This window comes from Pithys albifrons, chromosome 2, assembly GCF_047495875.1.
Source record: "Pithys albifrons albifrons isolate INPA30051 chromosome 2, PitAlb_v1, whole genome shotgun sequence".
Classification (NCBI taxonomy): domain Eukaryota; kingdom Metazoa; phylum Chordata; class Aves; order Passeriformes; family Thamnophilidae; genus Pithys; species Pithys albifrons.
Window position 1 is genome coordinate 10,459,410 of NC_092459.1, and position 14,862 is coordinate 10,474,271.

At 35.0% G+C, this 14,862-nt stretch overlaps 1 protein-coding gene across 2 annotated transcripts in view; it reads left to right on the forward strand.

The window, feature by feature from the left end:
- Positions 1–14,862, forward strand: part of NBAS (NBAS subunit of NRZ tethering complex) — a 176,624-nt gene that overhangs the window by 66,649 nt on the left and 95,113 nt on the right. For both annotated transcript variants that reach the window (XM_071548327.1, XM_071548328.1), the window contains exons 34-38: positions 679–836; positions 3,083–3,181; positions 9,548–9,715; positions 10,285–10,398; positions 10,619–10,742. In XM_071548327.1, the coding sequence (XP_071404428.1) occupies positions 679–836; positions 3,083–3,181; positions 9,548–9,715; positions 10,285–10,398; positions 10,619–10,742 (663 nt within the window). The remainder of the gene's footprint in view (positions 1–678; positions 837–3,082; positions 3,182–9,547; positions 9,716–10,284; positions 10,399–10,618; positions 10,743–14,862) is intronic.

The following is a 14,862-nucleotide window of genomic DNA, read 5'->3' on the forward strand; positions in this document are numbered from 1 at the left end:
TGAAGTAACATCTCCATGGAATAGAGACACATACAGCAAATACTGTATGTAATAAGGATATACCAAACTATGAGATGTGTAACCTTAGGGAGCTTTTCTGTATGCCTCAGGGAACCACAATCCTTTCTACACTGTACCTCTTGGAAAACAGGTAAAAATATGTGATTGCAACTAGCAGGAAAGTGCAGATCTTTTAGAACTCTGATTTGTGTATGTGAGGGTGTATGTGGAGGTAAGTGATCGAAATATGTATGTCAAGATACTAAGAAAGATGAGATTTGTTTCTTTGGTTCTTTTTTATTGCCCTGAGAATGAGGGGGAAAAATCCAAATGAACTGAGATTCTTTTAATATATCAAGTGATATACTTGTTTTTACTGTGACTCCAGCAAGGTGTTCAGTATCATGTTTTGTAGTAAATGATTTTCTTGTTATATGTAAAGCAGAGGATGTAGGCTTACAGATGCCTATTATATTGTTAAAAATTATTCTTTCAGGCATTTGGTCAGTCTAAAGTTGAGTTACACCTCTGTTTTCTGGAGCCTTTATGGTTCTTTTTTCAGGGGATGTTAAATGTTGGCAAGAATGCCACGTGCCCGCCTTTATCTCATCCAGTAAGAATTATGCAGCATCCTCCTATCATTTGTGATAGGAAGTATATTTTTGTCTTCCCTTGTAGGTTACTCTAAAAGCTGGGAAGTATGCAGTCAACTGGGGCAGTCAGAAGGCTACCAGGATTTGGGAATGCGTCAGGAGCTCATGGCCTTTGCTCTGACACACTGTCCCCCCAGTGCCATAGAGACGTTGCTGGGAGTGAGCAGTTCATTGCAAACCCAGGTCTGTGTTTCTGCAACTACTTCCATGAAAGTTCAGTGCTTAGCAAAGTAAAGGGGACTTGTGTTCATTTTCAAATTTATTCTCTTTAAGTTCTACCCTCCAATATATTTATATTTATATTTATATTTATATTTATATTTATATTTATATTTATATTTATATTTATATTTATATTTATATTTATATTTATAGTTTATTCATATTAATATTCATATTATTTATAGTTATAGTTCTATTTTTATATCTATACACTTTACATTTGCATATTTATTTATATTTACGTATATTTATTGTGCTCTATTTTTTTGCTTTAATTGTTACATTTTAGCAAATGAGATCTCTTTCTAAGCAGTTATGTATGATGAGTTGGTTTCTCAAGTAGAAGTGCCATTGTATTTTCTGTCTTTAGTAATTTTAATTTCTTCATTGATTGCATGATTTAAACATTTTATTTGCAAATGCAGTTAATGACATTTTGAAATGTTTTCTAGGTGTTTATACCTAGTAATGCAACTTCATGAAATGTTCACAAAAATGTCTATTAAATGATTATTTTATGATTTTTATGATCTTTACCTAGTATACACTGAAATAATTTTCTTACTGATTTCAGGGATGTAATGGTTTTAACAAGTATTAATGATGTCTGAGCCATCTCTATTAACTCTACAATGGCTGATGTAATAGAAGCAAGTTTTAAGTGTTGAGCTGATCATGCTGTCACTGTAGGGGGATATCAGAACGTTCAATTTCTGTTCACTGTAATTGTGGCTTGGCCTAAATACTATGACTTGTTTAAGAATTTATAATTGTCTTGTCTAAGAATTCACAGTGTTCTTAGATTTATAATTGTGTAATAGAATCATCTTAGAGGTCTTTGGACACAATGCAGGAACAGGGTAGAAGGGAGCCATGGCTACAGCACGTGTGCAGTCTAAGGCAGCTGCAAGTGTGTAGCCTTTTTCTTTACTAAATCACTTGAATAGCAGTGTGTATGAGAAATACAGGCAACGTGCTATTTTAGTGACAGAGTAACATGAGAATAAAATTCTTCATAGAATTTCAAGTACAGTTTATCTTCTGCAAGCTATTTACCTTTTCTTCCATTAAGAAAACAGATTTGTGAGAGGTAGGTAGAATTATGAGCTTAAACATGAGTGGAATCCTCGCAGTATTGATACTTGTACAATGTTGAAATAAAAACTCCCCCCCCCCATTATGTGCCTTTCCCTAGAATTAGAAGTCAGACTAAGTTTTGGCACTGTATGTAATCATAGAATCATATAATCATTTGGGTTGGAAAAGACCTCTGAGATCGTCAAGTCCAACCCTCAGTCCAACTCCAGTCTGTTTACTAGATCATGGTATAAACCAAACTTTTTAAGATCTTCTGTCAGGTGACAGCTTCTATATTGCTGTCTGGTTCCTTTGAAAGGCTTCGTGTCCTCATAGGTGTAATGCAGTGCAGCTGCCCAGCCTTCTTGCATCCCACTACTGAAAAGGTACAGATTCTCTGTTTTCTCCATTCAAAAAACTGGAGACCTAATTTGTTGCCCAGGTTTCTTTGTTCGTGCAGTATCTTTTGTAGTAAAAATACAGTGATGATTAATTTGGTATTTGCCCCAGGAAGCCAAAGCAAAGTAATGATTTCTGTCAAAGTACATTAAATCTGTTTCTTCTACCATTATATCCTTCAGAAACTAAGCAGGACCTCTTCAACTCTGTTCACTGGTGTCTTGCATGTTCTGTCCAAACACTCTGTGTGTAGATGGATGGGTAGATGGAAAAGGTTTTTATCATAAGGTCACACTGACCAGAAATACTAAACAGCTTTAAGTGTCTTTTGACCTTCATGAGTTCTACAGCCTGCAGAAATTCTGCTCACAAAGTTACTGTCCTGTGTAATGCTTGCCTTTGTGGAACTGCCCAAAACTTGAGTCACAGTTCAGATAATGGATGTTTTCTGTCAGTTCTTTAGCCTGCATAGTACAGCAGGGTGCATATAGTTTAAAAAAAAAATCCTTAGATACTGCACAAAAATCATGAAGTAGATAATTTTGTCTAGGGACTACAACAGCAAGAGAATGCCAGAAATAAATGTGTTCTGCTTTGTGTCTTCTGCATCCTTATTTTTCTATCATGGAAGCTTTTACATCAGAATTTCTTGGGTTTCCTGTGGTATCAGTCATAATTCTTACATTTGCTTATTTGACTGGTAAAAGATTTTATTTATTTCATGTTTATAGATTCTTTATCAGGCTGTGAATTACCAGTTTCTGCCTTCTGAAGGAGGTGAGAATGCAAGTGCCTCGGGACCTTCTTTGTTGGTGAGGAAGGATACAGAGGTAAGTTTGAATGAGAATTGTAAAAGTAGTAATGATTTTGATCTATGTTGGAGAGCTGAATTTGAGTTTTCAGCAACATCTGTCTGTTTACTAGATAACATGGACAACATCAGACATATACTACTTTCTGTTCTTAGGTTGTTTTAAATGCAAGGTTTACTTATGAATTTATACTTAATCTCTTCAGATTTTCAGTTGCTTCCTCCTACACAGTCTTAGCACCGTAGAAAAAATTATAAACCCAGAGGCAGAAGAGGAAAGTGCAACAAAATGTACATAATTATATACATTTATGTTGGTTTGATTTTTTTTTTAAGTCTGTCCCAATTACAAAGCAAAATATTTGAAAATAAACCTGAACTACGTATTTAATTAAAAAATGCTCTAAGTGAAACTGATTTTGCCCTTTCTTCTGTGCATCATGAGGTTTATGACTACTTTGCCATTTTATTATGTTCATATATTGTATGTGAAATTATTGTTATGTGTAAGATGAGAAGGAACATTGAATGTATTGTAGGAAATGCAGGCAGGATAACAGGAAAGAAGTCTTCTATTTATTATTTGTTCTACTTTTTATTTGTCTTAAGTTTGTACATGTACAATTGCAAATACTTTTCTCTCTAAAGAAGATGTAATTATTTATGAAAAAAGGAATGTATTTTTCACACTTTTTGAAGTGGAAAATTCTCTGTTTAATTTATTGTTTTACCTGTTTTCTCTTTAATTGCATTTTTCAGTAGTGGATAAACAGATCTGGGAATGGGGCAAGGGGGCAAAAACCTTAAAGAAATACAGAAAAGGAGAGAGGAAAAAAGGGTGGGACAAAGAGAGAAGGAAAGAGAAATAAAGAAGATTCATGTTGCATAGTGTGGCTTTTTGAGAAAAATATTTGAGTAGCAGCTTCCTTGGATTATATGTCTATAGTTTGTGTGTAGTTTTTATATAGGTGTATATCTGTGTGTGTATACATACTTGTATACACATATATATGTGTAAACATACATGTACATGTATGTATTTGCATATAAATGAAATAAATGGCAGGAAGGTAAACCAGGAGTGTAACCAGTATTCAGAGGAAGAGGGCCGAACACCTTATGTATCTGCTGGAATCATCAATACAAAGAACAATTCTGTTTCACTGACACAAATGCCTTATATTTTCTGGAAATCCATAAATGCATCTCTCTGAGCAGAAAGTTATTAAAGAGATGTTAATAAAATGGATATGGGTGTAGATGCCTGTGTTTTTTATGGAATTTTATGGAATTTTAGTATCTAGGAACATCCATAGGCTGTAGTACTCTGTTGTGCTGGAACAGTTAGACATGCATATATATGATTCAGAAACTTATTCAAGGTTTTATCAGAGTTGAGTAAACTCATTAATTACCTTCAATATCATTTCAATTTGGATATTTGAAGCAATTTTCATTATGCTTGGGAATTTACATTCAAAAATTTCTCCAGTATAGCTTTTCTTTTTTTCCCTCTTAGTTGAGGTTGATTGTCTCTTTAGAATCGAAAGCAGGTAGACAATTGACCTGGCAGGTTTATATGTTGCTGCATTGAGGTTTTTTCTTTCTGTTTAATGCAGCTTCTTGGCATATCATGTTTCAGACTGTTACACTATGAAATGAGTTCTGTATATTTGCTAATTCTATCTTTTTGTTCTCTCCCCCCTGACTTAATAGGGATTTATAGCTTTTTTCATTTCTTGCAATGACACAGGAGGAAACATAGCCAAGAATTTACTCACTGTTTAGGTCTTCCTTTGAAACAGACATCTGAAATGTTAAAAAAGCAGTATATTCAATAACTCAGTTTCTCTGACTTAACTGAATCCTATAACTGCAATCCCCATAGTTATACTTCAGCTAATTCCTGGTGCTTCACCTTCATTGTCCTGCACAGAATTTTAGTTCCTTCAAAGAAAAAAAGATGCTCCAAACTGTAAGATTTTTTTTTCCTTTCCTTTTACTCTTTTCATTTTCACTTACCACCTGATTAACTTATAGCATCCTTTTCTCATGGAGTTGACAAATGTTCTTTTTTCTCACCTATTGATACCATTTCAAATTGGTGCTCTAAATGTAAATTTCCTTATATTGACTCGACTGAGATTTTTCTAGCGTACACATGTTTGGGCATCTCTCTGTTGCATTCAAAATGTCTATCTGTAAGTATATCAGTTTTCCTTTTCAAAGCTCTAGTGATGTTTTTCTGCCTTCTCTTACCTTTGTCTAATATTGAATCATTAGTCTCCACTACCATTTCTTTCTTTATATCAGCCAACATCAGATGGTCATAGTTTTCCATCAGTCTTCTCATGATGAACTCTTCTCTAGAAATGTCTGAGATAATTTCATTTTGATTAAGATTTTCCTCCAGATTTTTTTCCCCCTGAAACTTGGAGAAATCATGATAGCAGCTGGTTCTGTATCTCTACAGACTGCATAGCAATGTGTGGTTTAAGATTGCTGTCATATTGACTTCGATATAACTTTTCTCCAAGTTTGTGGTGGTCCTACTCTGAAGGAAATTCCTGAATCCTGTCATAAAGACACACATAATTATTCTGTAGGAGGTAATGCATTTGCACAAGCTTTCTGTCAGCTTGTCGCTGTTGATTGAACTCATGGAATCCATTGCAGAAATTATCCTTTGCAAGCTACAATGATGATTCCAACATACCAGTTTATTTTTAAGCAAAATGCTAAGTTTCAGGAATCCTCACCATTTTTATTGTGTGTTACAAATGCCTAAACAAACTAATCTTGTGCTTCTCCAGGACCATATCTCAGTAAGAAAATTAAACTCTTGATTCATGAAAAGTCTTCCAGAATATTATTGCTAAAATTATTAAATTAAAATATAATGCTTAGTCATGAGATGCCATGTTGTGTATAAGCAGTAGAAACAATAACCATCAATCACCTTGTAAATAACCTCTGACTTAAAATATGCATTACAACTGTTATAAATCATTATATTTTACATATCTGAATATGAAAGCATAATTACTGCAAAGTGGCACATCAATACGAAAGAAATTCACAGTTTCAAGTTTCCTTGAAAATGAACTCTCTGTAGAAGAGCAGACATAATTTCTAGAGGAGATTGTGTGCAAATTATAGGAATGATTTTCTTGAAGGTTGCTTAAAGAAAAGAAAATTTCACATTAACAGAGTACTGGTATCTGTGGTTTTGCATTTTCCCCAGGCAGTAGATCTGGAAAAAGACAGGATCTTCTAAAACATTTGTGTATATTAATTTTGTAGGTAACACATTTTTATCACTGTTGGTTAGAAATTATTAGAGAATCATAATTATTTATCCTCCTGTCCTTTAGCTACAGACCCAAAATGTCTAGTCCTCTGTCAGATCTACAGGTGTTAAGTAGATGTCTTAGTTATTGCTGTATATCTCAGGCAGTCATCAAAGCCCGTGTTTCAGCAGCTGCATCAAATGCATTTGTATGCTTAAGGCTGGGTTACTTTTTCGGTTCCAGTGATGTTATGGCCCTAGTAAGAGTCTAGACATCCATCAACTCCTGAACTTCAGTGTTGCATCTTGAGGTGAATCTTTTCCATAGTCTCTCACTTAGGGTCTGGTTTCCATTTGGACTGGTTCATTAGCTGTAACAGCCATTACCACAAAAAAAAAAAAAGCCCCAAAGTAAAACCCTCCAAGGCACAAAACATAAATGTAAAATATAAATAGTGTGAATACTGATGTAAAAGAGACTATTTTGAATTCCTGTTTTCCAATGGAAATACCAAAAAGAGGAAAAGGAAGGCTAATGCATGGTGTTCTACTTTATGAACAGACTGTTCCATTTCATTTCCTTTCCTTCATCATCTTGGTGTATGACTCTTAATGCACAAGATGTATTCAGTGTGTTTTTGCATGTTCTAAGCCTTGTACCATGACTAATTGTCATTAAAAACAAAGAAAAAAACCCAAACCCATGTTGCAGATGTTCTCATTTATTACTGTCTCTTCATTTACTTATCTAAAAAAAAATAGTTGGCTTTGTTATTTTCCTTGCATTGGACTATTTGGAATTATATATGTGTATGTATGAGCATAGGTGTATGTATATAAATATTTAGTTTATATGTACAAATATATAAAAATATTTTAGCTGTTAATTTAGAGTATCCTGATAATTTAGAATTTGTTGGTTATCATTTTTTACATCAATTAGATTCATACAAAATTTTAAGGTGCTAATTGAGCTGCTAGTTAAGAACTTGTTGTTGCTATTATTATTATTTTGTTTTTAATCAAAAGTGCTTACTTTATAAACGATGTGGGGAAGAAAATATAGAAGAAAATAATTTCCCCCAAACACTCCCTCAAGCCCCTCAAAATATAATTTCCTCTGGAAGATACAATTAAAGGATACTGTTAAAGTTGCTTTCTTAAGATGAGTTCTCCACAATATTTAAGAAATTATTTCTTTTATGAGAAATTGATTCAGGATAGGAAAAAGTTCCAAGTACGCAGAGGAATGGCTTTTCAGAAAACAGAATTCCTATTTGTGCAGAAAAGACTTTAATTACTTGTGAGAGTTGAAATTCTTTTTAGGAAAAAATCAATAGAGTTTATCTGATAGTAGTAGGGCTATAGAAGCATTCACACCTGCATACAAGTTAGGTCATTAGTTTTCACACTACTGAAGGAGGTTTATTTAAAAACTGTTTTGCTCAAAAATGATTGAGAACTTGGGTGGGATTGTTTTTTCTGGTTCTGTTTTGTTTTGGTTTATTTTCCCTCCATGAAGAATCAGTTATGTGTCCTGCAGCATCTACTTGAAAATGAAGGCAGAGAGAGAAATTAGTATTCTGTATGTAGCATTTAAAATAAATTACAAAAAGCTTGCTTTCTAAGTACTTAGAAGGTTATATTTAAAAAACACATGAAAAAGAAATTCTCCCCATGCATCCCAAGCCACCAGACCTAGGGTCTTCTGTTGATTTTAATTTTTCAGAGCATTAAAAATGCTGATATGTTATACTTGGCATGTACTTTGTTCCTTTGGTGAAGCAAGAGCTGAAATTCCTAGTTTAGCCAGTGAGTTCATTAGTGGAGCATTTGGGACATGCACAGTAGAATTTCAGAAAAGATTAAAAAAATATTGAAGAGCAGGACTTAAGATGAACCTGCTACTTCAGTGGTCAGCTTGAGGCAGTGATTTACTACACTCTGCAGCAAAAGGTAGTAAAACCAAGGCTGTGTGTGTGACATTCTACCTGATTGAGGCTGATGTGTTTTGTCACTGAGCCTATGGTGGGATGTATTTCTCTTGAGTATAACTTGGCATCCTTAGGCTCTGATGTCTGAAATTTTGTCTTGAGTTAGAAAGTTGTAAGCTAATATCTCTCATATAGAGTTAGAATTGTGCTATTTCACTATACTTAAGTGTATGGGGAAGTAAACAGAGTTGTTTGGGACATGCATTGGATGTATAGCTGTTGAAGTTTGCTGTATGGAGGAAAATACTTCTTTTCTGTTGCTGAAGACAGTGTTTTTACATTAGTATGTTAATTACGTATTTATGTCTAATTTGCAAGCATTGTAAAGCATGCAGTTAACACAAACCTACAAGAACTGAAGTAGCACAAATCAGCCAACATGGATGCTGTGGGTATTATTTAAATGCTTTGTGTGAGGAAATGCTGGTAGAGGAAGCCCCATTTGTGGAACATTGTCTTCTGCTCTGAAGAATGGGGTTTAGTGTGAGTTCACTAAATGAAAGTAAACCTGCATGTATGTAGAAGTGATTTTCAACTGAGAATAGGCTGGGGTTCTGCTTGTAGTCTCTTAGATTGGCTGTATTCAGTATTTTGTGTGCCAAGTGCAGAATTTCAAATCTTGATGATATTTTTCGTTTGGTCTAGAGATGAATATTTACATCTCTACCATTTCCCCTACTGAGAATGCAATTTAATTAATAATACCACTTTACAAATACAAGATTGTTTCTAGTATCAGATTTCTTGAATTATTGAAGATTAATTTTAGTATGCTTGATGTCCACATTTGTAGACAGATGATTATTTTAATGAAAGCATTCAATAATAATGTAGAACATTGCTGTTTAAACTTTGGAACTAAAACCAGCTGCTGTCTATGGAAAGAAGAGGTTATAACTGAGTGTTCTGCTGATCACGTTATTTACTTCAGATGGACACTCCTAAATGACTTTCAGCTTGTCTTGTGTTATTTTTGGCAGCTGCTGCGTAATGATTATTAAAATACGTGCCTGATCAATAATTCATTTATTTCGCTTAATGTCATTAACCTAATTATAGCAGGAGTCTAACACTTGCTATTGTGTGTTGGGTATACTCACAGGATGAAACCAGCGTCTCCTCTAGCCAGTCTGCTGATTTGTTGTACTGGACGACATCCAAAACCATGGAGGTGTTGTCTAACACAACTCTGACTACCAAAGCCGTGCTGCATGCTGTCAGTGATGGGCAGTGGTGGAGGAGATCATTAACTTACCTGCGACCGTTGCATGTAAGGGGCTGCTGATGTGTCCCAGATGTTTATGTGTGTGCTGATACATTAGCCTAACATGTAGGCTCCTTTATAGATGTCTGATAATGGACACCTTAAATTAACAAATGAAATAGAGGTACCCGGGGATTGTTTGCAAGCAAATGCCAATGAGAAAAAGTGCCTAAAGCTGTTTCCTTTCCTTGTATTCAAATAGATTTTCTCCTGTTTTCTTAGCGTAGTGTAAGAAGGCATTGATAAAATTTAGCACAACATCAGAACTTTGGGGAACAAAGCACAGTAAAGCCCCCTCTTTAAATACTGTCATCTTATATTCAAAGCTGTTCCTTTTCAGTTTCTCATTTGTACCTTCTCTATTTCAGTGAGTTTTCTGTAATGTTTGTGATACTAGTTTTTCTGATACTAGTTTTAAGCATGATTCTCTTTCCTTTTTAAAGAATGCTGAACCTCACTCAGCATGAGTTTATGAAAGATGTCTCGTCTTGGTCCCTTCTGAATTCAATGATATTTTAATTTTACAGTTGTTCCCTGTCTAAGCAATGGTTACAGACTTTTTTTACTTTTCCTAGGGTCAAGAATTTGGAGATGCATTAAAAAATGGGCGTGGAGAAAATGCTACTGTGGAAAAACAAGGCTGTCATCCATTTTATGAGTCTCTAATTGCTGATCCATATGTTGCAGAAGTAAGTTGCCATTACAGAACTTGGAAGTGTTAAAAGTACAGATTTTTGATTTTTTGTGTGACTTGAAATTTTGTGCAGTAGTAAGAAAAAAATCCAGAATTAAACAGAGGAAAGCAAATGTGGGAATTAAGGTAGAGAATTGAATCTGATGCAAGTGGTCTAAATATAAAGGCAGGCAGGGTGTAGTGCACATGTGCCAGTTACCTTCTTTTACTTTTAGTCTGAAATCAGCTATGGCACATACCACAACAATTCTTCGGAAAGCTTTGCTGAAGTGTTGCTGAGAACAGAGAAACTGACAGAAACCAAGAGCGAAGGAAAAGACCTACTTCCAACTACAGAAGGTATGGGTATATGTATATTTGCTCCTGTGTTTACTAGATATTGAAAATATAGAAGTATCTGTGGATGGATTTAAGTATGAAGAATTGCACACAACAATCTGAGATATTGTCTGGGTGTTTTGTTAAAATTGTGATGTGGTTCAACATCTCTCATTAAGAGGTCTTGGTAGAAGTAGCCGCAGAGTTTTCAAGAGAATCAGTATTTTTAAGAGGAGTTGCTCAGTAAAGATTTGGAAATATTAAATTTGTTTTTAAGTAAGCAGAAAGCATTATTTGGGGGCTGGCAAAGATATGAACATTGTGGGAGGAATTGTCAAAGGTTTCCTGAATATTACCACGTTACATGTATTTAAATGGGAATTTGTGACTCGGAGTTAGTTATTTGTATATATTCCTGCATATTCATTTAGTCAGATTCTATGTGCTTGTGTACACAGCTTTCAGCATAGCAGGCTCATTATAGTATTTTATTTTCTAATTAATGCTTAAATGCCGCTTCTGGAATCGTCAGAACTTTGTCTTCCACTGAAATGTCAACATTTTGTAGGTTATAGTTAATAATTTGTTAACTGAAACAGTTTCACTTTAAAAAAAACAGACTACACAAAGCCACCTGTGGTTGTTTGTCTTTCCTTTTGGATGTCCCCTGCTGGTTTAAGAAATGAACCGTTTAAATATTTAGATGCTGTTTGTGTCTTTTGAAGGAAGATATCTGTATTATATTTGACTCTGTGGTAAATGTTGCCATGAAAAACGATTATATGAAATCACTTGCAATATGAGAAAATTTCAAGTGAGATTTTCTTCATAAGCCACATACTTTTATTTCAACTGTTTAGTGAAAACCAACCTATTTGTCTTAGAACTGTATGACTGTGAGATAGGCTTGGTAGGTTGAAGCATGGTGCTAATAACACTGAGGTTATGGTTTTGATCCTTGTAAGGGCCATTCAGTGAAAAGCTGGGCTTGATCCTTGTGGGTCCCTTACAACTCAGAGTATTCTGTGAAATCGGATTCAGTAGTTTGAGATACGTGATGATATTTCTACAGATAACCTGTGTAAGTCTAATAAAACAACATTGTGAATTAGAAAAGGTTAGCAACAGCTTTATACAAGTGGGGATGTACGTGTATTTTGTTCCTTTCAGGCTCTCTTAATGCAAAAATACTATAAAATCAGTACTTATGATCTCATTTGTTTTATGCTGAAATCCCATAGGCTTTTAGCTTTGATTCCTGTGTCTTAAAGGAGGGGGAGGCAAGGATTAAAACATATTCATTGCTTTCTTAGGGAAAATGATTTAATTGGCAGCTCTTTGGTAATACTTCCTGCTCCAGCTTGAGTAATTGGAAGTGGTTGTTTACAATTCAGTGGCTGCCTTTGAGATGGAAATTTCAGTGTTGGGGATTTTCGCCTGAAGAAGAACAGAAATTTTAGATTCTAACTGCAGTTTTTGAGCTTCTGTGTTCTTCCTCTTAAGTGTGCAGCCTGATGTTTTTACCATTTTAATACTTCTGTTCTCTCCCACCACTTCTATAGCCAATCTGAATTTCACTTAGAAGTCCCTCCAACTGTGCTGTGGAACAGAGTTCTGTGTTTTCCTCAGGAAGGCTGTGTTTGTTCTGTACTCAGCAGTCCTGCTGTGTGACACCTTTTGGAAACAGTAAACAGTTACTTAGACATAAGTCTAACATAGCTTTCTGTAAATAAAGGGATTAGTAATTTGCTATTTGTAATGTTTTCAGCCCTGGATTAGTGGCATTGGATCTCGCCTCTTCCCCTTCCTTAAAGTGTTGCTTTAGCAATTCTCATGAAAGTCCTTATGATGGGTTAACACATTCAGGAATGTGGAACTTGAAAATGTGTGTATTAATTGCATACTGCTAAAATATAAAATTAAAAAATCACACAGATGTTATTCCCATTTATTATTCTGCAGTTTTCTTGTTTTCAGGGTTACTGTATGGTTTGGGGGGGATTTTGCCATAAATGCTATTATGTGGTGCTAGCTGCTGTACGAGTAACTAATGAACTTAGCAAATTTTGGTTTATTTTGCTGACAAGTAGATAGATTAGGTTCTAAACGCAAAGTAAACCCAAGACAGTAGGTCATACCTCTTAATCCTCAGGAGTCTTAGAACAAGTAATAGCTTAATATTTTCCATGATTTTGTAATTGCTTGAGGTGATGGCTTTTTTAACTGCAATATGTAATTTTAAGTTTAGTGAGATTTTTTTTTCCAAACGCTAAAAGAACAATTGAAGACTCAAAGCAGTTTTTATGCTTTTTGCGGGGAAAAACCCCAGACATGAAATTTGAGTTGAAACCTAGGTATTCACAAATTCCAGTTTTCACAAATAAACCTTTTCTTCTTACATTGCTGTTCAAGTAGGCTTGTGGCATAAAGACCTGCATAGGAAATAAAGATCATTCATAAAATCCAGAATTTTTTATGTTTTCCTGAGAAGGCATTGCTTGTGGGACCAGCAGCATTGTGACTTTGCCTGTCCTCCCTGGTTTGGCAACCCTGTAATATTGATAGATTAACACCATGAGCACACAAGCACACAGAAAAGTTTATTTATTGAATCAGTAGAAGGGATTTTTTTTTCTCAGAAGGTATGACAGTGGAGGCAGGTCTTTCTTCTTAAGTACATTCTGTCGGCTGGGATGCCATAGTGTTGAGCTTCATGCAAGAGTATGAATAAAATCATATTGTTTTTGGTACTGTGTTCTTTTTCATGATTGGTATCTGAATGGTGAAGATCAATTTTTGCTAGTGTGGCAGTTGTCATGTTGGGATTCTTAAGCTGGAAGAGAACCTCCAATTTTTTGTGTATCTATGAGGCTTTGCAGTCATTGATTTTCTACAGAAGGGTAAAAGAGGACAGAGCTGAAATGCTTCTTTGTCTCCCCCCCCCCCCCTTTTTTAACTAAAGGTGGTTGTGAGAATAGATAAAGTAAGCTTGTGTTTAGAGGAGAAACTGGCAATTTTGCAAGCTAATTCATCAAGATTCTAATATTAGATATTTCTAAAGTCTTATTATGTTTGCCTGGACAGCATTCAGGTTATTTGGAGTGTAGCAGAAACAATCTGTCAGCAGCAAGAAGCTGTTTGAAGCACAGTAAAAGCTATTTGAAGCATAAAGCAGAGGTGCTGTTGGACAGGCTTGTTTGCAGTAACTATGACCTATTGCTGTGTAGGCAGCCTTTGTGATGGCTTGTCACATAGAAATTTAGGGTTTATATTGGGCTGAGGGCCAGCATGTAAAGCCAGTTCAGGCTGATGACAAATTGATGATAATCTGAAAATTGTAATTGGTCATTCAAGCCTTTTATAAATCATTCTTTGGAACAAAGAATTCACTGGGGAGCTGTGTGTGCAGAGTAGTTGGGTTTCTTGCCAGCATTCCCTTCAGTTTGTGTAATGTGGGAATACAGGTGTTTGAGACTTCTTTGGAATAAACAAAGTTGGAAGATAGCTTCTACCTATTGGAATAGTATTGATACTAATAATATTATTATGAAACAGTGAGTCATAATTGTATACTTATGTTTTGTTATGCAATTTGTGATCCAAGTTTCATAAGAGTTTTTGAAGTTGTCCCTGGAAACAGTAATGTGTGTTCCCCCCCAGTATGAGGTGGTTTACAACAAACATGAGTGTGTAATTGTTTGTTGGAACTTTCATAGCAACCACAGTGATGTTTGATTTTATCGGTAACTACATAAAGGAGAGATCCTGTTACTCATTAAACAGTCTTGGGTGCTTACATTGTGATTGTATATTGGTTCTGCTATTTGTGTGATTTGTAAAATACAGTGGGTTTTTTAAATGAAAACAAACCCAAAATTTGATATCTATAATGTAGGAAAAGCAGATAATTTTTGTGACAGTTTTACCAGAAGTGTATGTTTTATAATCAGAGTACTTATTCTTTGATGCATTGATTTCAACTGCTGTAGGGCTGATGTGTTTGCAGTATATGGCAGGGCTTGGTTTTGGTGTTTCTTATGATACTTCCATCTTTTTTTAATTTTTTTTAATTGAGGCAGAAGTTTTTAAGATGGTTTGTTGTGTTCAGTGATGAGTGAATTGGAGCTCAGGCTTGAAGAGA